Here is a 23,067-nt window from a genome sequence, read left to right on the forward strand (position 1 = left end):
CCGATGACAGGGTGAGATTTTTTGTTGAATTCACGTTGAAATCACGTTAGTTGACAACGCAACCAAATGTAAATCAAAACTAGACGTTGAGCCGGTGTCTGTGCCCAGTGGGACATTTATGGATCTGGTGAGTTCCCGACAGAGTAGACCATGACATCCTGACTATACAGGAGAAGCAGCACGTGTGAAAATACCTCTCATACTCCCAGTGAGCGTTCCCAGCTGTCCCCCAGTACCACCTCTCAGTGAGCGCTCCCAGCTGTCCCCCATTACCACCTCCCAGTGAGCGCTCCCAGCTGTCCCCCAGTACCACCTCTCAGTGAGCGCTCCCAGCTGTCCCCCAGTACCACCTCTCAGTGAGTGCTCCCAGCTGTCCCCCATTACCACCTCCCAGTGAGCGCTCCCAGCTGTCCCCCAGTACCACCTCCCAGTGAGCGCTCCCAGCTGTCCCCCAGTACCACCTCTCAGTGAGTGCTCCCAGCTGTCCCCCAGTACCACCTCTCAGTGAGCGCTCCCAGCTGTCCCCCAGTACCACCTCTCAGTGAGTGCTCCCAGCTGTCCCCCATTACCACCTCCCAGTGAGCGCTCCCAGCTGTCCCCCAGTACCACCTCCCAGTGAGCGCTCCCAGCTGTCCCCCAGTACCACCTCTCAGTGAGTGCTCCCAGCTGTCCCCCATTACCACCTCCCAGTGAGCGCTCCCAGCTGTCCCCCAGTACCACCTCCCAGTGAGCGCTCCCAGCTGTCCCCCATTACCACCTCCCAGTGAGCGCTCCCAGCTGTCCCCCAGTACCACCTCTCAGTGAGCGCTCCCAGCTGTCCCCTGGTACCACCTCTCAGTGAGTGCTCCCAGCTGTCCCCCATTACCACCTCCCAGTGAGCGCTCCCAGCTGTCCCCCAGTACCACCTCCCAGTGAGCGCTCCCAGCTGTCCCCCAGTACCACCTCCCAGTGAGCACTCCCAGCTGTCCCCCAGTACCACCTCTCAGTGAGTGCTCCCAGCTGTCCCCCAGTACCACCTCCCAGTGAGCGCTCCCAGCTGTCCCCCAGTACCACCTCCCAGTGAGCGCTCCCAGCTGTCCCCCATTAGCACCTCCCAGTGAGCGTTCCCAGCTGTCCCCCATTACCACCTCCCAGTGAGCGCTCCCAGCTGTCCCCCAGTACCACATGCTGTCTGGCTGCTACTGGGGTTTTAACAATAGCTCAGTCCTACTGCCCCAGAGACCACAGCCGAGCAGAGTAGAGCACAGATAAGCAGAGAGAGACCATGTTGGGATAGGATCTAGTCTGTTACAAGATTACTCTGAGACCCAGAGTAGAGCAGAACAGACTCGAGAAGAGTAGAAAAGAGAAGAGCAGAGTAGAACAGGGAAGAGAACAGAGCAGGTTAGAGGACTCTGAAAGTTTAGCCAACTGTCGTTTGGTTGACAACTCAACCCAGGTCATAAAGATATAAACAGTCATAGAAAATATAAACCGTCATATTATTTAACAGATGTTTTATTTGAAGGTACACACTCTTCTTGTTGGGATTCTGGTTGTTTTAGCAGGTAAGTTATAACTTTTTGCCATGCTTTACCTATACCTTTTTACCTATACCTTTTTACCTATACCAGTTTTGCTGATGTGTGTTTGATTGTAGCTTTTATTGATCAGAAAGACTTTTGAAATGAATCACTTGTTATTCAACCCAAACCCGATAAACATATCAGCGTTGAGGAGTCAGTATTGAGTCAGTCTTATGTTAAACCAGAGAGGACATGATTGACAGGTACAAGTGCAAAGTCCCTCCTTCCATCTATAGCTGTGTGTAAATCTCAGCGTGTCTGTTTTGTTGCAACCAGAATGCAGAGCATGTTTTGAAGTGAGTTACGAAGTTACTTAAATGTATACAATTGTGTAGATATATATGGTATGGCACTGATCTCTATAGGATCATTTTCAATGGTAGAAGAGGGTGTAGCCAGTTAGTGATAATGAGGTATATGATGTGTGATAATGAGGTATATAATGTGGGGTATACAATGAGGTATATGATGTGTGATTATGAGGTATATAATGTGGGATAATGAGGTATATAATGTGGGGTAATGAGTTATATGATGCGTGATAATGAGGTATATGATGTGGGATAATGAGGTATATAATGTGTGATAATGAGGTATATAAGGTGTGATAATATCAAGTTCCTAGTCTATAAATCTTGTGATAATTCAGAACAACTCTTAACAGCATGGTCTCTAAAAATAGGAATAGTCATGGTGGGTCATCTTTCCCAGCCTGACAAATGCTTGGTGTATGTGTCATGAATTCCTGCTAGTCCACGTTGACTCAGCTGCTGTCTGCATCGTTGCTTTAGCCTTATCAGCGCTAAGCCGACACTACAACAAGTAGACTTAAAGTATGCCCACTTATTTTAGAGAACTTATAAAGTATGGTCATTCACTTAAGATAATGAAATGAAGAGATAATGCTTCTATACCCGGGTTCTCATGAGTTCCCCATGTGCTTTCTCAGATATCAAATATATATTTGAGTGTGTGTGTGTGTCTATATTAGATATAGCCTTGACTATTCATCTTTGGTGTGTGTGTGTGTGTGTGTGTGTGTGTGTGTGTGTGTGTGTGTGTGTGTGTGTGTGTGTGTGTGTGTGTGTGTGTGTGTGTGTGTGTGTGTGTGTGTGTGTGTGTGTGTGTGTGTGTTCCCTGCAGGTTCAGCCAGGTGTTCAGAAGATGAGACGCGTCTGGTTAAAACCCTGTTCACCGGCTATAACAAGGTGGTCCGCCCTGTCAATCACTTCAGAGATCCGGTGGTGGTGACTGTAGGCTTGCAGCTCATCCAGCTCATTAGTGTGGTGAGGAATACATGACTGCTTAGGAATACATGACTGCTTAGGAATACATGACTGCTTAGGAATACATGACTGCTTAGGACTGGACATGGTTCCTTCTTCTTCTTCTTCTTCTTAAGTCTCTTCCCTTGTCTTTGTCAGGATGAAGTCAATCAAATTGTGACCAGTAATGTGCGGCTGAAACAGGTATGGTTTCTCACTGACCTGCGTGTGTCGTTCTTCTCAATGTCGTTTTTGTTCTTCAATTTAAGCCACACTTTTTTGTTGTTGTGTTGTATTCAGATATGGCAGGTTGTGTTGTATTCAGATATGACAGGTTGTGTTGTATTCAGATATGACAGGTTGTGTTGTATTCAGATATGACAGGTTGTGTTGTATTCAGATATGACAGGTTGTGTTGTATTCAGATATGACAGGTGGTGTTGTATTCAGATATGACAGGTTGTGTTGTATTCAGATATGACAGGTGGTGTTGTATTCAGATATGACAGGTTGTGTTGTATTCAGATATGACAGGTTGTGTTGTATTCAGATATGACAGGTTGTGTTGTATTCAGATATGACAGGTTGTGTTGTATTCAGATATGACAGGTTGTGTTGTATTCAGATATGACAGGTGGTGTTGTATTCAGATATGACAGGTTGTGTTGTATTCAGATATGACAGGTGGTGTTGTATTCAGATATGACAGGTTGTGTTGTATTCAGATATGACAGGTTGTGTTGTGTTGTATTCAGATATGGCAGGTTGTGTTGTATTCAGATATGACAGGTTGTGTTGTATTCAGATATGACAGGTGGTGTTGTATTCAGATATGACAGGTTGTGTTGTATTCAGATATGACAGGTTGTGTTGTATTCAGATATGACAGGTTGTGTTGTATTCAGATATGACAGGTTGTGTTGTGTTGTATTCAGATATGACAGGTTGTGTTGTATTCAGATATGACAGGTTGTGTTGTATTCAGATATGACAGGTTGTGTTGTGTTGTATTCAGATATGGCAGGTTGTGTTGTATTCAGATATGACAGGTTGTGTTGTATTCAGATATGACAGGTTGTGTTGTATTCAGATATGACAGGTTGTGTTGTATTCAGATATGACAGGTTGTGTTGTATTCAGATATGACAGGTTGTGTTGTGTTGTATTCAGATATGACAGGTTGTGTTGTATTCAGATATGACAGGTGGTGTTGTATTCAGATATGACAGGTTGTGTTGTATTCAGATATGACAGGTTGTGTTGTATTCAGATATGACAGGTGGTGTTGTATTCAGATATGACAGGTTGTGTTGTGTTGTATTCAGATATGACAGGTTGTGTTGTGTTGTATTCAGATATGACAGGTTGTGTTGTATTCAGATATGACAGGTTGTGTTGTATTCAGATATGACAGGTGGTGTTGTATTCAGATATGACAGGTTGTGTTGTATTCAGATATGACAGGTTGTGTTGTATTCAGATATGGCAGGTTGTGTTGTATTCAGATATGACAGGTTGTGTTGTATTCAGATATGACAGGTTGTGTTGTATTCAGATATGACAGGTTGTGTTGTATTCAGATATGACAGGTGGTGTTGTATTCAGATATGACAGGTGGTGTTGTATTCAGATATGACAGGTGGTGTTGTATTCAGATATGACAGGTTGTGTTGTATTCAGATATGACAGGTTGTGTTGTATTCAGATATGACAGGTTGTGTTGTATTCAGATATGACAGGTTGTGTTGTATTCAGATATGACAGGTTGTGTTGTATTCAGATATGACAGGTTGTGTTGTATTCAGATATGACAGGTTGTGTTGTATTCAGATATGACAGGTTGTGTTGTATTCAGATATGACAGGTGGTGTTGTATTCAGATATGACAGGTTGTGTTGTATTCAGATATGACAGGTTGTGTTGTATTCAGATATGACAGGTTGTGTTGTGTTGTATTCAGATATGACAGGTTGTGTTGTATTCAGATATGACAGGTTGTGTTGTTTTCAGATATGACAGGTTGTGTTGTATTCAGATATGACAGGTTGTGTTGTATTCAGATATGACAGGTGGTGTTGTATTCAGATATGACAGGTTGTGTTGTATTCAGATATGACAGGTGGTGTTGTTTTCAGATATGGGAGGACGTGAATCTGAAGTGGAACCCTGATGATTATAGTGGAATTAAGAAGATCAGAATCCCTTCCACAGACATCTGGCGTCCTGACCTCGTGCTCTATAACAAGTAAGAACAAGTCCTGCTTTTACCTTGACCGATATACAGTATTCATTGACTTGATAAGGCCTATTAGATAAGACCTTTTCAGAAGCTAGTCTATTCCTGAAGGGCAGTTAGTGATAGAGACCAAAGGGGATTACATTTAAATGTTTTATTTATTTAACCTTTATTTAACTGGGCAAGTCGGTTAAGAACAAATTCTTATGTACAATAACGTCCTACGCCGGCCAAACCCTATCCCGGACGACGCTGGGCCAATTGTGCGCCGCCCTATGGGACTCCCAATCATGGCCGGTTGTGATACAGCCTGGAATCGAACCAGGGTGTCTGTAGTGACGCCTCTAACACTGATATGCAGTGCCTTAGACAGCTGCACCTTTAACCCCAAACAGCATGCAATGCAGATATAGATGCACGGTGGCTAGGAAAAACTCCCTAGAAAGGCAGGAACCTAGGAAGAAACCTAGAGAGGAACCAGCCTCTGAGGGGTGGCCAGTCCTCTTCTGGCTGTGCCAGGTGGAGATTATAACAGTACATGGCCAAGATGTTCAAACGTTCCTAGATGACCAGCAGGGTCAAGGTCACAGTGGTTGTAGAGGGTGGAACAGGTCAGTACCTCAGGAGTAAATGTCAGTTGGCTTTAAATAGCCGAACATTCAGAGTTAGAGACAGCAGGTGCGGTAGAGAGAGAGAGTCATAGGTGAAATATTATAGTTAGTGGTTTTATAATTTGATTATGCTATGTTAGAAAGCATATAAGTCATTTCAAGCCTTATTCATACAGTTTTGTTGAATAGGAAATACATCACATAAAAGATTTCATATTTTTTGTATCATTTTTGTACTGTGTACTTGTGTCCTCCAAAGTGACGACACCTCAGCAATTTATAACTATTTTTACCAGAAATGTGAGATTTTAGCCTTTGAGTATGCAGCATTACTAGTTATTGTTTATGGGCCTCTCATGAAGTAATATATTTTGGGAATTACGTAGATTACATTTTGGATGACATTTAGTTACATTTAAACTGGCTGTCTTTAAGCTTCCTCAACTTTTGTCTATCACCCCTGAAACAACATTTTTGGCATAGTTGAGTTATTTTCAGCATTCCCTGATTATCTAATCAGGCTAACACAATTCCCCGTAGGAATCTATTGATTCTGATGCTAATGTGTGTAATAGAAAAATTACATACTTACCTAATTTGTTTGATATTAATAGTAAACGATTATATATTTAACTAAGAGTAAGACTGGCCTGCTAAAGCTGAGTTTTCATGGTGTCCACTCTAGCTTCCTGCAGCTAGTCTGGGCACCGAGGACATGGGTTATACTAGAGGGTGATACATCTTTACTGCCACATTATATTCTATGATCAGTGGTGCACTGAGGAAGATGTATTCCATGGACATGATGTGGGGTGGTTGTAACTGAGATAGAGATCGCCTGGAGGAACAGAACAAAGGCCTCAGTATTTCTAATTATCCTGGCATCTGGGAGACAGCAGATGACCAGAGGATGAACCCAAAGTGGCTTATGGTGCCCCCAATCTATATGGGAGGGGTGGAACAAAGTATTCTGGATATTAACTATATAAACTGTGCATTGTCTGTAAAGGGAAGTCAAGACAGTCAAGACTGTTGGGCTGACGGTTTCATTATTGCAATAATTAATCAATATTAAATAAAGATGATCGTTTGAAGAAATGACCAAGTCTCTCTCAGTACTGAATTTCCACCACATTTGTCAATTTATCCCTGCAGTGCAGATGGAGACTTTGGTTAGCTTAGCAGGCTAACGCAAGAGCCCATAGGAATCCATTGACTCCGATGCTAATGAGTCAAACCTCTCCACTTCCTGCAGTGCAGATGGAGACTTTGCAATCGTCCATGAGACCAAGGTGCTGCTGGAGCACACAGGTCTGATCACCTGGAACCCTCCGGCCATCTTTAAGAGCTACTGTGAGATCATTGTGCTTCACTTCCCCTTCGACCTGCAGAACTGCAGTATGAAGCTGGGGACATGGACCTACGACGGCAACCTGGTAGTGGTCAACCCGGTAAGAAGTTTGAAAAGCACAAATATCCAAAAAGCACATCTGAAAATGTTCCAGGTCTGGGGTGCAAAATAGAAGCAATCCCATGAAAAGGAGCATGAATAGAAACAATCCCATGAAAAGGAGCATGAATAGAAATAATCCCATGGAAAGGAGTAGAAATAGTAACAATCCCATGAAAAGGAGCATGAATAGTAACAATCCCATGAAAAGGAGCATGAATAGAAACAATCCCATGGAAAGGAGTAGAAATAGTAACAATCCCATGAAAAGGAGCATGAATAGAAACAATCCCATGGAAAGGAGTAGAAATAGTAACAATCCCATGAAAATGAGCATGAATAGAAACAATCCCATGAAAAGGAGTAGAAATAGTAACAATCCCATGAAAAGGAGCATGAATAGTAACAATCCCATGAAAAGGAGCATGAATAGAAACAATCCCATGAAAAGGAGCATGAATAGAAACAATCCCATGAAAAGGAGTAGAAATAGAAACAATCCCATGAAAAGGAGCATGAATAGAAACAATCCCATGAAAAGGAGTAGAAATAGTAACAATCCCATGAAAAGGAGCATGAATAGAAACAATCCCATGGAAAGGAGTAGAAATAGTAACAATCCCATGAAAAGGAGCATGAATAGAAACAATCCCATGAAAAGGAGTAGAAATAGAAACAATCCCATGAAAAGGAGCATGAATAGAAACAATCCCATGAAAAGGAGTAGAAATAGTAACAATCCCATGAAAAGGAGCATGAATAGAAACAATCCCATGGAAAGGAGTAGAAATAGTAACATTCCCATGAAAAGGAGCATGAATAGAAACAATCCCATGGAAAGGAGTAGAAATAGTAACAATCCCATGAAAATGAGCATGAATAGAAACAAACCCATGGAAAGGAGTAGAAATAGTAACAATCCCATGAAAAGGAGCATGAATAGAAACAATCCCATGAAAAGGAGCATGAATAGAAACAATCCCATGAAAAGGACTAGAAATAGTAACAATCCCATGAAAAGGAGCATGAATAGAAACAATCCCATGAAAAAGAGTAGAAATAGTAACAATCCCATGAAAAGGAGCATGAATAGAAACAATCCCATGAAAAGGAGCATGAATAGAAACAATCCCATGAAAAGGAGCATGAATAGTAACAATCCCATGAAAAGGAGCATGAATAGTAACAATCCCATGAAGGAGCATGAATAGAAACAATCCCATGAAAAGGACTAGAAATAGTAACAATCCCATGAAAAGGAGCATGAATAGAAACAATCCCATGAAAAGTAGCATGAATAGAAACAATCCCATGAAAAGGAGCATGAATAGAAAGAATCCCATGAAAAAGAGTAGAAATAGTAACAATGCCATGTAAAGGAGTAGAAATAGAAACAATCCCATGAAGGAGCATGAATAGAAACAATCCCATGAAAAGGAGTAGAAATAGTAACAATCCCATGAAAAGGAGCATGAATAGAAACAATCCCATGAAAAGGAGCATGAATAGTAACAATCCCATGAAAAAGAGTAGAAATAGTAACAATGCCATGTAAAGGAGTAGAAATAGTAACAATCCCATGAAAAGGAGTAGAAATAGCCGCACCCTGTTGTATGCTCCCACATAGTTTAAACCAGCCTCTCCAACATAATGTGTATTTTTGTATATTGGAGGGGATGGAAAAAAATAATTGTCATCCCATATGGACTAATAAAGTATATCTTATCTTAATTTAACCAGTAAAGTATTGACCCTAGCCCTGTACCCGTCCCCTGTCCCCCCTCTAGGACAACGACCGGCCTGACTTGAGTAACTTCATGGAGAGTGGTGAGTGGGTGATGCAGGACTATAGGAGCTGGAAGCACTGGGTGTACTATGCCTGCTGCCCTGACACGCCCTACCTGGATATCACCTACCACTTCCTGATGCTGAGGCTGCCTCTCTACTTTATCGTCAACGTCATCATCCCCTGCATGCTGTTCTCCTTCCTGACTGGACTGGTCTTCTACCTCCCCACTGACTCTGGTAGGCATGCTGTCCCTCCGTCCTGATTAGACTGGTCTTCTACCTCCCCACTGACTCTGGAAGGCCGGCTGTTCTCCTTCCTGATTAGACTGGTCTTCTACCTCCCCACTGACTCTGGTAGGCCGGCTGTTCTCCTTCCTGATTAAACTGGTCTTCTACCTCCCCACTGACTCTGGTAGGCCTGCTGTTCTCCTTCCTGATTAGACTGGTCTTCTACCTCCCCACTGACTCTGGTAGGCCGGCTGTTCTCCTTCCTGATTAGACTGGTCTTCTACCTCCCCACTGACTCTGGTAGGCCGGCTGTTCTCCTTCCTGATTAAACTGGTCTTCTACCTCCCAACTGACTCTGGTAGGCCGGCTGTTCTCTTTCCTGATTAGACTGGTCTTCTACCTCCCCACTGACTCTGGTAGGCCTGCTGTTCTCCTTCCTGATTAGACTGGTCTTCTACCTCCCCACTGACTCTGGTAGGCCTACTGTTCTCCTTCCTGATTAGACTGGTCTTCTACCTCCCCACTGACTCTGGTAGGCCGGCTGTTCTCCTTCCTGATTAGACTGGTCTTCTACCTCCCCACTGACTCTGGTAGGCCTGCTGTTCTCCTTCCTGATTAGACTGGTCTTCTACCTCCCCACTGACTCTGGTAGGCCTGCTGTTCTCCTTCCTGACTGGACTGGTCTTCTACCTCCTCACTGACTCTGGTAGGCCGGCTGTTCTCCTTCCTGACTAGACTGGTCTTCTACCTCCCCACTGACTCTGGTAGGCCTGCTGTTCTCCTTCCTGACTAGACTGGTCTTCTACCTCCCCACTGACTCTGGTAGGCCTGCTGTTCTCCTTCCTGACTGGACTGGTCTTCTACCTCCCCACTGACTCTGGTAGGCCGGCTGTTCTCCTTCCTGACTAGACTGGTCTTCTACCTCCCCACTGACTCTGGTGGGCCGGCTGTTCTCCTTCCTGATTAGACTGGTCTTCTACCTCCCCACTGACTCTGGTAGGCCTGCTGTCCCTCCTTCCTGACAGGACTGGTCTTCTACCTCCTGACTGACTCTGGTAGGCTGGCTGTTCTCCTTCCTGATTAGACTGGTCTTCTACCTCCCCACTGACTCTGGTAGGCCTGCTGTCACTCCTTCCTGACTAGACTGGTCTTCTACCTCCCCACTGACTCTGGTAGGCCTGCTGTTCTCCTTCCTGACTGGACTGGTCTTCTACCTACCCACTGACTCTGGTAGGCCGGCTGTTCTCCTTCCTGACTAGAATGGTCTTCTACCTCCCCACTGACTCTGGTAGGCCTGCTGTCCCTCCTTCCTGACAGGACTGGTCTTCTACCTCCTGACTGACTCTGGTAGGCCTGCTGTCCCTCCTTCCTGACTAGACTGGTCTTCTACCTCCACACTGACTCTGGTAGGCCTGCTGTCCCTCCTTCCTGACTAGACTGGTCTTCTACCTCCCCACTGACTCTGGTAGGCCTGCTGTCCCTCCTTCCTGACTAGACTGGTCTTCTACCTCCCCACTGACTCTGGTAGGCCTGCTGTCCCTCCTTCCTGATTAGACTGGTCTTCTACCTCCCCACTGACTCTGGTAGGCCTGCTGTTCTCTTTCCTGACTGGACTGGTCTTCTACCTCCTGACTGACTCTGGTAGGCCTGCTGTTCTCCTACCTGACTAGAGTGGTCTTCTACCTCCTGACTGACTCTGGTAGGCCTGCTGTCCCTCCATCCTGACAGGACTGGTCTTCTACCTCCTGACTGACTCTGGTAGGCCTGCTGTCCCTCCTTCCTGACTAGACTGGTCTTCTACCTCCCCACTGACTCTGGTAGGCCGGCTGTTCTCCTTCCTGACTGGACTGGTCTTCTACCTCCCCACTGACTCTGGTAGGCCGGCTGTTCTCCTTCCTGATTAAACTGGTCTTCTACCTCCCCACTGACTCTGGTAGGCCTGCTGTTCTCCTTCCTGATTAGACTGGTCTTCTACCTCCCCACTGACTCTGGTAGGCCGGCTGTTCTCCTTCCTGATTAGACTGGTCTTCTACCTCCCCACTGACTCTGGTAGGCCGGCTGTTCTCCTTCCTGATTAGACTGGTCTTCTACCTCCCAACTGACTCTGGTAGGCCGGCTGTTCTCTTTCCTGATTAGACTGGTCTTCTACCTCCCCACTGACTCTGGTAGGCCTGCTGTTCTCCTTCCTGATTAGACTGGTCTTCTACCTCCCCACTGACTCTGGTAGGCCTACTGTTCTCCTTCCTGATTAGACTGGTCTTCTACCTCCCCACTGACTCTGGTAGGCCGGCTGTTCTCCTTCCTGATTAGACTGGTCTTCTACCTCCCCACTGACTCTGGTAGGCCTGCTGTTCTCCTTCCTGATTAGACTGGTCTTCTACCTCCCCACTGACTCTGGTAGGCCTGCTGTTCTCCTTCCTGACTGGACTGGTCTTCTACCTCCTCACTGACTCTGGTAGGCCGGCTGTTCTCCTTCCTGACTAGACTGGTCTTCTACCTCCCCACTGACTCTGGTAGGCCTGCTGTTCTCCTTCCTGACTAGACTGGTCTTCTACCTCCCCACTGACTCTGGTAGGCCTGCTGTTCTCCTTCCTGACTGGACTGGTCTTCTACCTCCCCACTGACTCTGGTAGGCCGGCTGTTCTCCTTCCTGACTAGACTGGTCTTCTACCTCCCCACTGACTCTGGTGGGCCGGCTGTTCTCCTTCCTGATTAGACTGGTCTTCTACCTCCCCACTGACTCTGGTAGGCCTGCTGTCCCTCCTTCCTGACAGGACTGGTCTTCTACCTCCTGACTGACTCTGGTAGGCTGGCTGTTCTCGTTCCTGATTAGACTGGTCTTCTACCTCCCCACTGACTCTGGTAGGCCTGCTGTTCTCCTTCCTGATTAGACTGGTCTTCTACCTCCCAACTGACTCTGGTAGGCCGGCTGTTCTCTTTCCTGATTAGACTGGTCTTCTACCTCCCCACTGACTCTGGTAGGCCTGCTGTTCTCCTTCCTGATTAGACTGGTCTTCTACCTCCCCACTGACTCTGGTAGGCCTACTGTTCTCCTTCCTGATTAGACTGGTCTTCTACCTCCCCACTGACTCTGGTAGGCCGGCTGTTCTCCTTCCTGATTAGACTGGTCTTCTACCTCCCCACTGACTCTGGTAGGCCTGCTGTTCTCCTTCCTGATTAGACTGGTCTTCTACCTCCCCACTGACTCTGGTAGGCCTGCTGTTCTCCTTCCTGACTGGACTGGTCTTCTACCTCCTCACTGACTCTGGTAGGCCGGCTGTTCTCCTTCCTGACTAGACTGGTCTTCTACCTCCCCACTGACTCTGGTAGGCCTGCTGTTCTCCTTCCTGACTAGACTGGTCTTCTACCTCCCCACTGACTCTGGTAGGCCTGCTGTTCTCCTTCCTGACTGGACTGGTCTTCTACCTCCCCACTGACTCTGGTAGGCCGGCTGTTCTCCTTCCTGACTAGACTGGTCTTCTACCTCCCCACTGACTCTGGTGGGCCGGCTGTTCTCCTTCCTGATTAGACTGGTCTTCTACCTCCCCACTGACTCTGGTAGGCCTGCTGTCCCTCCTTCCTGACAGGACTGGTCTTCTACCTCCTGACTGACTCTGGTAGGCTGGCTGTTCTCCTTCCTGATTAGACTGGTCTTCTACCTCCCCACTGACTCTGGTAGGCCTGCTGTCACTCCTTCCTGACTAGACTGGTCTTCTACCTCCCCACTGACTCTGGTAGGCCTGCTGTTCTCCTTCCTGACTGGACTGGTCTTCTACCTACCCACTGACTCTGGTAGGCCGGCTGTTCTCCTTCCTGACTAGAATGGTCTTCTACCTCCCCACTGACTCTGGTAGGCCTGCTGTCCCTCCTTCCTGACAGGACTGGTCTTCTACCTCCTGACTGACTCTGGTAGGCCTGCTGTCCCTCCTTCCTGACTAGACTGGTCTTCTACCTCCACACTGACTCTGGTAGGCCTGCTGTCCCTCCTTCCTGACTAGACTGGTCTTCTACCTCCCCACTGACTCTGGTAGGCCTGCTGTCCCTCCATCCTGACAGGACTGGTCTTCTACCTCCTGACTGACTCTGGTAGGCCTGCTGTCCCTCCTTCCTGACTAGACTGGTCTTCTACCTCCCCACTGACTCTGGTAGGCCGGCTGTTCTCCTTCCTGACTGGACTGGTCTTCTACCTCCCCACTGACTCTGGTAGGCCTGCTGTTCTCCTTCCTGACTAGACTGGTCTTCTACCTCCTGACTGACTCTGGTAGGCCTGCTGTCCCTCCTTCCTGACTAGACTGGTCTTCTACCTCCCCACGGACTCTTGTAAGCCTGCTGTTCTCCTTCCTGACTGGACTGGTCTTCTACCTCCTGACTGACTCTGGTAGGCCTGCTGTCCCTCCTTCCTGACTAGACTGGTCTTGTACCTCCCCACTGACTCTGGTAGGCCTGCTGTCCCTCCTTCCTGACTAGACTAGTCTTCTACCTCCCCACTGACTCTGGTAGGCCTGCTGTCCCTCCTTCCTGATTAGACTGGTCTTCTACCTCCCCACTGACTCTGGTAGGCCTGCTGTTCTCTTTCCTGACTGGACTGGTCTTCTACCTCCTGACTGACTCTGGTAGGCCTGCTGTTCTCCTACCTGACTAGAGTGGTCTTCTACCTCCTGACTGACTCTGGTAGGCCTGCTGTCCCTCCATCCTGACAGGACTGGTCTTCTACCTCCTGACTGACTCTGGTAGACCTGCTGTCCCTCCTTCCTGACTAGACTGGTCTTCTACCTCCCCACTGACTCTGGTAGGCCGGCTGTTCTCCTTCCTGACTGGACTGGTCTTCTACCTCCCCACTGACTCTGGTAGGCCTGCTGTTCTCCATCCTGACTAGACTGGTCTTCTACCTCCTGACTGACTCTGGTAGGCCTGCTGTCCCTCCTTCCTGACTAGACTGGTCTTCTACCTCCTGACTGACTCTGGTAGGCCTGCTGTTCTCCTTCCTGACTAGACTGGTCTTCTACCTCCTGACTGACTCTGGTAGGCCTGCTGTTCTCCTTCCTGACTAGACTAGTCTTCTACCTCCTGACTGACTCTGGTAGGCCGGCTGTTCTCCTTCCTGATTAGACTGGTCTTCTACCTCCCCACTGACTCTGGTAGGCCGGCTGTCCCTCCTTCCTGACTAGACTGGTCTTCTACCTCCCCACTGACTCTGGTCGGCCTGCTGTTCTCCTTCCTGACTGGACTGGTCTTCTACCTCCCCACTGACTCTGGTAGGCCTGCTGTCCCTCCTTCCTGACTAGACTGGTCTTCTACCTCCCCACTGACTCTGGTAGGCCTGCTGTCCCTCCTTCCTGATTAGACTGGTCTTCTACCTCCCCACTGACTCTGGTAGGCCTGCTGTTCTCCTTCCTGACTGGACTGGTCTTCTACCTCCTGACTGACTCTGGTAGGCCTGCTGTTCTCTTTCCTGACTAGACTGGTCTTCTACCTCCTGACTGACTCTGGTAGGCCTGCTGTCCCTCCTTCCTGACTAGACTGGTCTTCTACCTCCCCACTGACTCTTGTAAGCCTGCTGTTCTCCTTCCTGACTAGACTGGTCTTCTACCTCCTGACTGACTCTGGTAGGCCTGCTGTTCTCCTTCCTGACTAGACTGGTCTTCTACCTCCTGACTGACTCTGGTAGGCCTGCTGTTCTCCTTCCTGACTAGACTGGTCTTATACCTCCCCACTGACTCTGGTAGGCCTGCTGTCCCTCCTTCCTGACTGGACTGGTCTTCTACCTCCTGACTGACTCTGGTAGGCCTGCTGTCCCTCCTTCCTGACTAGACTGGTCTTCTACCTCCCCACTGACTCTGGTAGGCCGGCTGTTCTCCTTCCTGACTGGACTGGTCTTCTACCTCCCCACTGACTCTGGTAGGCCTGCTGTTCTCCTTCCTGACTAGACTGGTCTTCTACCTCCTGACTGACTCTGGTAGGCCTGCTGTCCCTCCTTCCTGACTAGACTGGTCTTCTACCTCCCCACTGACTCTTGTAAGCCTGCTGTTCTCCTTCCTGACTAGACTGGTCTTCTACCTCCTGACTGACTCTGGTAGGCCGGCTGTTCTCCTTCCTGATTAGACTGGTCTTCTACCTCCCCACTGACTCTGGTAGGCCTGCTGTCCCTCCTTCCTGACTAGACTGGTCTTCTACCTCCCCACTGACTCTGGTAGGCCTGCTGTTCTCCTTCCTGACTGGACTGGTCTTCTACCTCCCCACTGACTCTGGTAGGCCTGCTGTCCCTCCTTCCTGACTAGACTGGTCTTCTACCTCCCCACTGACTCTGGTAGGCCTCCTTCCTGATTAGACTGGTCTTCTACCTCCCCACTGACTCTGGTAGACCTGCTGTCCCTCCTTCCTGATTAGACTGGTCTTCTACCTCCTGACTGACTCTGGTAGACCTGCTGTCCCTCCCTCCTTCCTGACTAGACTGGTCTTCTACCCCCCCACTGACTCTGGTAGGCCGGCTGTTCTCCTTCCTGACTAGACTGGTCTTCTACCTCCCCACTGACTCTGGTAGGCCTGCTGTCCCTCCATCCTGACAGGACTGGTCTTCTACCTCCTCACTGACTCTGGTAGGCCGGCTGTTCTCCTTCCTGACTAGACTGGTCTTCTACCTCCCCACTGACTCTGGTAGGCCTGCTGTTCTCCTTCCTGACTAGACTGGTCTTCTTCCTCCCCACTGACTCTGGTAGGCCTGCTGTTCTCCTTCCTGACTAGACTGGTCTTCTACCTCCTGACTGACTCTGGTAGGCCTGCTGTCCCTCCTTCCTGACTAGACTGGTCTTCTACCTCCCCACTGACTCTTGTAAGCCTGCTGTTCTCCTTCCTGACTAGACTGGTCTTCTACCTCCTGACTGACTCTGGTAGGCCTGCTGTTCTCCTTCCTGACTAGACTGGTCTTCTACCTCCTGACTGACTCTGGTAGGCCTGCTGTTCTCCTTCCTGACTAGACTGGTCTTCTACCTCCTGACTGACTCTGGTAGACCTGCTGTCCCTCCTTCCTGACTAGACTGGTCTTCTACCTCCCCACTGACTCTGGTAGGCCTGCTGTCCCTCCTTCCTGACTGGACTGGTCTTCTACCTCCTGCCTGACTCTGGTAGACCTGCTGTCCCTCCTTCCTGATTAGACTGGTCTTCTACGTCCTGACTGACTCTGGTAGGCCGGCTGTTCTCCTTCCTGACTAGACTGGTCTTCTACCTCTCCACTGACTCTGGTAGGCCTGCTGTCCCTCCATCCTGACAGGACTGGTCTTCTACCTCCTGACTGACTATGGTAACACCTGCTGAATATTCAAATTCACAAATTTACATATAATGGAAATGTGTCTTTTCTTGGCTCACTCACGTACAGTACAATACATTTTAAACAACAATCCCCACAAGCCGTGAACCAATTGCTCTCGTTTTCACAAAGGCAGTAACAGTTTCTCAATAAATAGTCCTGAGAGTGTTACCAGCTGTTTGAATAGATGAAATATGTGAATGGTTTTAGAGTAGTATTGCTGCAGTGTATTGTTGTGTTTGACTCCTCTAACAATGTCTCTGTATGTAAGATGACCCTGTCTATCTGTCCTGCTGTCTCCGACTGTGGTCTTGTTGATGTTGTTGTTGTTGATGTTGTTGATGTTGTTGTTGTTGTTGATGTTGTTGTTGTTGTTGACTCCAGTGTCTCTGTTCCATATTGGTGAGAAGATGACCCTGTCTATCTGTCCTGCTGTCTCCGACTGTGGTCTTGTTGTTAATGTTGTTGATGTTGTTGTTGTTGTTAATGTTGTTATTGTTGATGTTGTTGTTGTTGTTGTTGATGTTGTTGATGTTGTTGTTGTTGACTCAGGTGTCTCTGTTCCATACAGGTGAGAAGATGACCCTGTCTATCTCTGTCCTGCTGTCTCTCACTGTGTTTCTGCTAGTCATCGTGGAGCTCATCCCCTCCACCTCCAGTGCGGTGCCTCTCATTGGGAAGTACATGCTCTTCACCATGGTCTTCGTCATAGCTTCCATCGTCATCACCGTCATCGTCATCAACACACACCACCGCTCTCCCAGTACACACACAATGCCCCAGTGGGTCCGCAAGGTAGGTCAACCGACCGACCGACCGACCGATCAATAAATCAATCAGTCAGTCAATCAGTCAGTCAGTCAATAAATCAGTCAATCAATCAATCAGTCAGTCAGTCAGTCAATAATTCAATCAGTCAGTCAATAAATCAATAAATAAATCAGTCAGTCAGTCAGTCAATAAATCAGTCAGTCAATAATTCAGTCAGTCAGTCAATAAATCAGTCAGTCAATCAATCAATCAGTCAGTCAATAAATCAATCAGTCAGTCAATAATTCAATCAGTCAGTCAATAAATCAATGAATAAATCAGTCAGTCAGTCAGTCAGTCAATAAATCAGTCAATCAGTCAGTCAGTCAGTCAGTTAGTCAACAAATCAATCAGTCAGTCAATAAATCAGTCAATCAGTCAGCCAATAAATCAATCAGTCAGTCAGTCAATAAATCAGTCAGTCAATCAGTCAGTCAATCAGTCAGTCAATCAATCAGTCAGTCAGTCAGTCAGTCAATCAATCAAGTAGGTAGACTAGGTCTAATGGACAAAGTGAAAAGCACATCTCATTCCTAATTTAGCGATGTCAGTACAACATCTAGTGGTGTCCTAGTTTTCAGACCCCTTGGTGTGATGATGGCTGTGACGTTGGATTGTCAGGCTTCCCCCCAAATTCTCTGTGTATTCCGTTGGGCTTTTGGGCTTTTCTCTTGGCTGCACTGCCACCTGGTGGTACTAATGCAGTATGTCATGTATTTTGTCAGGCGTTAGTGACATTCTGCTTTAGGCCATTTAGAACAGTGGTTCCCAACCTTTTTGGGTTACTGTTCCACCAACGGAATTCTGCTCTGCCTGGAGTACCCCTGAAGTACCCCCTCATGTGCATTTTACCAATAAGCCGGTGGTTTCATGAGTCTTCTCAGGTACCACATGTGGAAAGGCCAAGTACCCCCAGGGATCCTAGTACCCCTGGTTGGGAACCACTGATTTAGAACCCCTCAGCTCTCAGCAGCCTCTCTAGCGGGGATCTGCTTTGAGAGACAGGAAGTAGTTAAGAGCAGTCTGTCTGTCTGTCCTATTGCTGACTTTAGCTGAGTCATTTGAGTAATGGCATGTCAGGTTGGTCCGTTTATTCATTGAGTACTCATGGTTTTATGGTTGATGTCCGTGATCTTGATTATCATGAAAAATATGTTAGTCCCCCAACACAATATTATGTGCTTTACATTACTTTGTGTTACTCATTACAATGTATTTACAGTAATTAATGTACTGTATATAACTTTGTGTTACTCATTACAATGTATTTACAGTAATTAATGTACTGTATATAACTTTGTGTTACTCATTACAATGTATTTACAGTAATTGATTTACTGTACATTACTTTGTGTTACTCATTACAATGTATTTACAGTAATTGATGTACTGTACAGTACTTTGTGTTACTCATTACAATGTATTTACAGTAATTTATGTACTGTACACTACTTTGTGTTTTTCGTTACAATGTTTTTACAGTAATTGATTTACTTTACATGACTTCTTGTTACTCATTACAATGTATTTTCCTGTATTTCAGCTTTTCATCGACACCATCCCCAATTTCATGTTCTTCTCGACTATGAACCGTCCATCCAGGGACAGGCAGGAGAAGAGGATCCACCCGACTGACTTTGACATCTCCGACATCTCGGGCAAGCCTGCCCCTGCCTCTGTCACCTTCCAGTCCCCCATCACCAAGAACCCGGACGTCCGCAGCGCCATCGAGGGGGTCAAGTACATCGCAGAGACCATGAAGTCTGACGAAGAGTCTAACAATGTAAGAATAAGATCTCAGGAAGCATTTATGGAACTCATGTCTGAGTCTGTCTGTCTTTGAGTCTGTCTGTCTTTGTGGTGAGTTGAGTCTGTCTGTCTGTCTGTCTGTCTTTGTATCTGAGTCTGTCTGTCTTTGAGTCTGTCTGTCTTTGTGGTGAGTCTGTCTGTCTTTGAGTATGTCTGTCTTTGAGTCTGTCTGTCTTTGTGGTGAGTCTGTCTGTCTTTGAGTATGTCTGTCTTTGTATCTGAGCCTGTCTGTCTTTGTGTCTGAGTCGGCCTGTCTTTGAGTCTGTCTGTCTTTGTGGTGAGTTAAGTATGTCTGTCTGTCTTTGTATCTGAGTCTGGCTGTCTTTGATTCTGTCTGTCTTTGTATCTGAGCCTGTCTGTCTTTGAGTCTGTCTGTCTTTGTGGTGAGTCTGTCTGTCTTTGAGTCTGTCTGTCTTTGTATATGAGTCTGTCTTTGTATCTGAGCTTGTCTGTCTTTGTGGTGAGTCTGTCTGTCTTTGAGTCTGAGCCTGTCTGTCTTTGAGTCTGTCTGTCTTTGTGGTGAGTCTGTCTGTCTTTGAGTCTGTCTGTCTTTGTATCTGAGCCTGTCTGTCTTTGTGTCTGAGTCTGTCTGTCTTTGAGTCTGTCTGTCTTTGTGGTGAGTCTGTCTGTCTTTGAGTCTGTCTGTCTTTGTATCTGAGCCTGTCTGTCTTTGTGTCTGAGTCTGTCTGTCTTTGAGTCTGTCTGTCTTTGTGGTGAGTCTGTCTGTCTGTCTTTGTATCTGAGTCTAAATAATATGACAGACTCTTTGAGTCTGACTCTTTGAGTCTGTCTGTCTGTGGTGATTCTGTCTGTCTTTGTGTCTGAGTCTGTCTTTCTTTGTGTCTGAGTCTGTCTGTCTGAGTCTGTCTGTCTGTCTATTTTTCGAGCTTTCATGTTTTAATGTTGTGGAGCTAATACAAAAACGAATTGTCTTGAAAATGTTAATGACTCAGTTTTGACTCAACTCTCTCTCTACTCTCTCTCTCTCTTTCCCTTTCTCTCTCTCTCTCTCTCTCTCATCTCTCCTCTCTCTCCCTCTTTCTCTCTCCTCACCTTTCACCTTTCACCCCCTCCTCTCTCTTCCCTCCTCTCTCAGGCTGCTGAGGAGTGGAAGTTTGTAGCCATGGTCCTGGATCACATCTTGCTGTGTGTGTTCATGGCTGTGTGTATCATCGGCACCATGGGAGTGTTTGCTGGACGTCTCATTGAGCTGAGCATGCAGGACTAAAGGAGAGACCTAGCTGGAGTCATCCTGGTCTGGCCACACTCTGGTTCTCCTGCTCGCTCTGACACCTGTCTGCTGTGCCTCTACCCCGAGTCAACCTGGTCTGTCCACACTCTGGTTCTCCTGCTCGCTCTGACACCTGTCTGCTGTGACTCTACCCCGAGTCATCTGGTCTGTCCACACTCTGGTTCTCCTGCTCGCTCTGACACCTGTCTGCTGTGCCTCTACCCCGAGTCAACCTGGTCTGTCCACACTCTGGTTCTCCTGCTCGCTCTGACACCTGTCTGCTGTGCCTCTACCCCGAGTCATCTGGTCTGTCCACACTCTGGTTCTCCTGCTCGCTCTGACACCTGTCTGCTGTGCCTCTACCCCGAGTCAACCTGGTCTGTCCACACTCTGGTTCTCCTGCTCGCTCTGACACCTGTCTGCTGTGCCTCTACCCCGAGTCAACCTGGTCTGTCCACACTCTGGTTCTCCTGCTCGCTCTGACACCTGTCTGCTGTGCCTCTACCCCGAGTCATCTGGAAATGACAATCAATCGATTGATTGATTGGTTGGTTGGATCGTTGATTGAATGTAACTGGTCCAGTGAGGTGTTGTTATAGATTACAGTTGAAAATATGGACATTCATGGCACTCAGTGTTGATAAGGTGTCCCGCTGTCAGCTGTCTGTGACTTGATGGATTGTGTTTAAGGAACGACGGTTAACCTCCCTAACGAGGGGATTTCTTTATTTTTAACCATCGTTCCTCATGTGGAACGAAGGATGCAGAGTATATTGGTTTAACAAACTCTATATAACGGCTCTGATTGTGAGCACTCTGGCACTCTTATGGCACTGTGGATGAGGGAGGTCACATTATGGCACTGTGGATGAGGGAGGTCACATTATGGCACTGTGGATGAGGGAGGTCACATTATGGCACTGTGGATGAGGGAGGTCACATTATGGCACTGTGGATGAGGGAGGTCACATTATTGCACTGTGGATGAGGGAGATCACATTATGGTACTGTGGATGAGGGAGGTCACATTATGGTACTGTGGATGAGGGAGATCACATTATGGCACTGTGGATGAGGGAGATCACATTATTGCACTGTGGATGAGGGAGATCACATTATGGTACTGTGGATGAGGGAGGTCACATTATGGTACTGTGGATGAGGGAGATCACATTATGGTACTGTGGATGAGGGAGGTCACATTATGGTACTGTGGATGAGGGAGGTCACATTATGGTACTATGGATGAGGGAGGCCACAAGCAGCTGGTAGTGCATCTTGTCCTTGTAGCATGATCTTTATTGACGATCAGAAATTCAGTTTGAATGAGTTTCTCAACATTGATTTAGAAGTGGTCCAGTCTTGTGGATGGGCTGTTGCTTATTTAATAAAGATGACAGTGCAGGGGCTGCTGGGAAACTACATGATGTTTTATCTTGTCCGATGTTAGGGTTTTTTCTCCTCCTTCTGCCAAATGTCATCATGGTTCTATTTTTAGATTTGGTTAGATGTGGAAAGAATTGGGTGAATAAAAATAATATCTACTTTCAGATAAGCCTGTCTTTTTTTTTCTTTTTTGTGCATGTCATTTTCTCCATTAAGAAGATAAACTGTGCGCTGGGTCTTCTTTCTGTTGAATAAATGATTAAATTACCTTATTTTACCTTATTATTTGAGATTTTCCAATAGTCAACACGACTCTGTTCTGGTCTCCTCTCATCAGTAAACGTCTTTATACACAGCACCAACTGTTCAAACTTGGACAAGTTGCACATCTGGAAATATTGCATCACCGCAAAGACCCCGGATCGGAGAGAGAGAAGCGTTAAATTCTCCCAGTCGGTTTTACGAAAACAGTCTTTCGAGCGACATGACAAATACAACGCTCGAAGATTTGGACAGAAACATAACTTATTGAAGGATGGCAGATTGATAAAACATCAAATTGCACTCTTGATTGTATGCATATTATTTAAAAGTTTCGGGTACAATGTGGAAATCCCGATGAAGCGGAAATCGTGAGCTAAAGTTGTGTTTACGGCGAAGGAGTGGCTCATACTGTCTCCAGAAGTAAGTCGATGTTTATGTTATGTTGAACTTGAATACTAGATCGATTTTTCAAAGTTTTAGGATTCTCAATTATAATTACGCAAATAACTGAATTTCAAAACATGTTTGCAATGGATGGGAGGGCAGCAGCAACACGTTGAGTGGTCACATCGCGACACCCTTGCTTATAAAACATGTTTTGAGGACAAATGGAAACATGATAGCGTTATGTTATGATATCTCTGTTTTTATTTTTCTATTCCATTTGTTTTGAGTTGTATCAGATGACATCATGCGTTATTCTCTGCTTGGTGGTTATGTAGTCTGCGTTGGCATGGATACTTGCATGATGAGTAAAAAAGCCTCATCTGAGTTTTAAAGTCATTGAGTTATTGCTATACAGTAGCTTTCATTATGTAACCTGTGCTCGTGGATTTTATGCAGCTCACACAGTCAGTCAGTATAGCTCATGTATATACACACACTTACACACACACGCATACATATACACACACACACACTACCGTAGAGTGCAGTAAACCAATATCTGTTTATTCTGTACCAAACATACACTGCAGTGTTTGGCCCTGCATGGTTAGTGCTTTACGATTCACATCACAGACAGCTTTTTGACTTTTTATGGAGTCACTGTAGTCAAGGAATGTAGACTTTCCCACAGCTCTGAAATGTCATCTGAGGCATTACCTCATTGACACGCA

General features: G+C 46.6%; 2 protein-coding genes across 3 annotated transcripts in view; both read left to right on the plus strand.

Annotated features, from left to right (window-relative positions):
- The first annotated feature begins 1,350 nt into the window (after positions 1 to 1,350).
- On the plus strand, positions 1,351 to 21,849 carry LOC120050540 (acetylcholine receptor subunit alpha-like). Its single transcript, XM_038997128.1, has 9 exons — positions 1,351 to 1,547; positions 2,709 to 2,851; positions 2,990 to 3,034; positions 4,966 to 5,075; positions 6,933 to 7,128; positions 8,915 to 9,152; positions 17,021 to 17,244; positions 18,803 to 19,042; positions 20,165 to 21,849. The coding sequence occupies exons 1-9, from the start codon at positions 1,493 to 1,495 to the stop codon at positions 20,294 to 20,296; spliced, it is 1,383 nt and encodes a 460-aa protein (XP_038853056.1). The 5' UTR covers positions 1,351 to 1,492; the 3' UTR covers positions 20,297 to 21,849.
- Positions 21,850 to 22,101: 252 nt separating this feature from the next.
- Positions 22,102 to 23,067, plus strand: part of LOC120051475 (WAS/WASL-interacting protein family member 1-like) — a 32,476-nt gene continuing 31,510 nt past the window's right edge. For both annotated transcript variants that reach the window (XM_038998355.1, XM_038998359.1), the window contains exon 1: positions 22,102 to 22,369. The gene's annotated coding sequence lies outside the window, so the exon portion shown is untranslated. The remainder of the gene's footprint in view (positions 22,370 to 23,067) is intronic.

The sequence above is a fragment of the Salvelinus namaycush genome, chromosome 7 (assembly GCF_016432855.1).
Source record: "Salvelinus namaycush isolate Seneca chromosome 7, SaNama_1.0, whole genome shotgun sequence".
Lineage (NCBI taxonomy): Eukaryota > Metazoa > Chordata > Actinopteri > Salmoniformes > Salmonidae > Salvelinus > Salvelinus namaycush.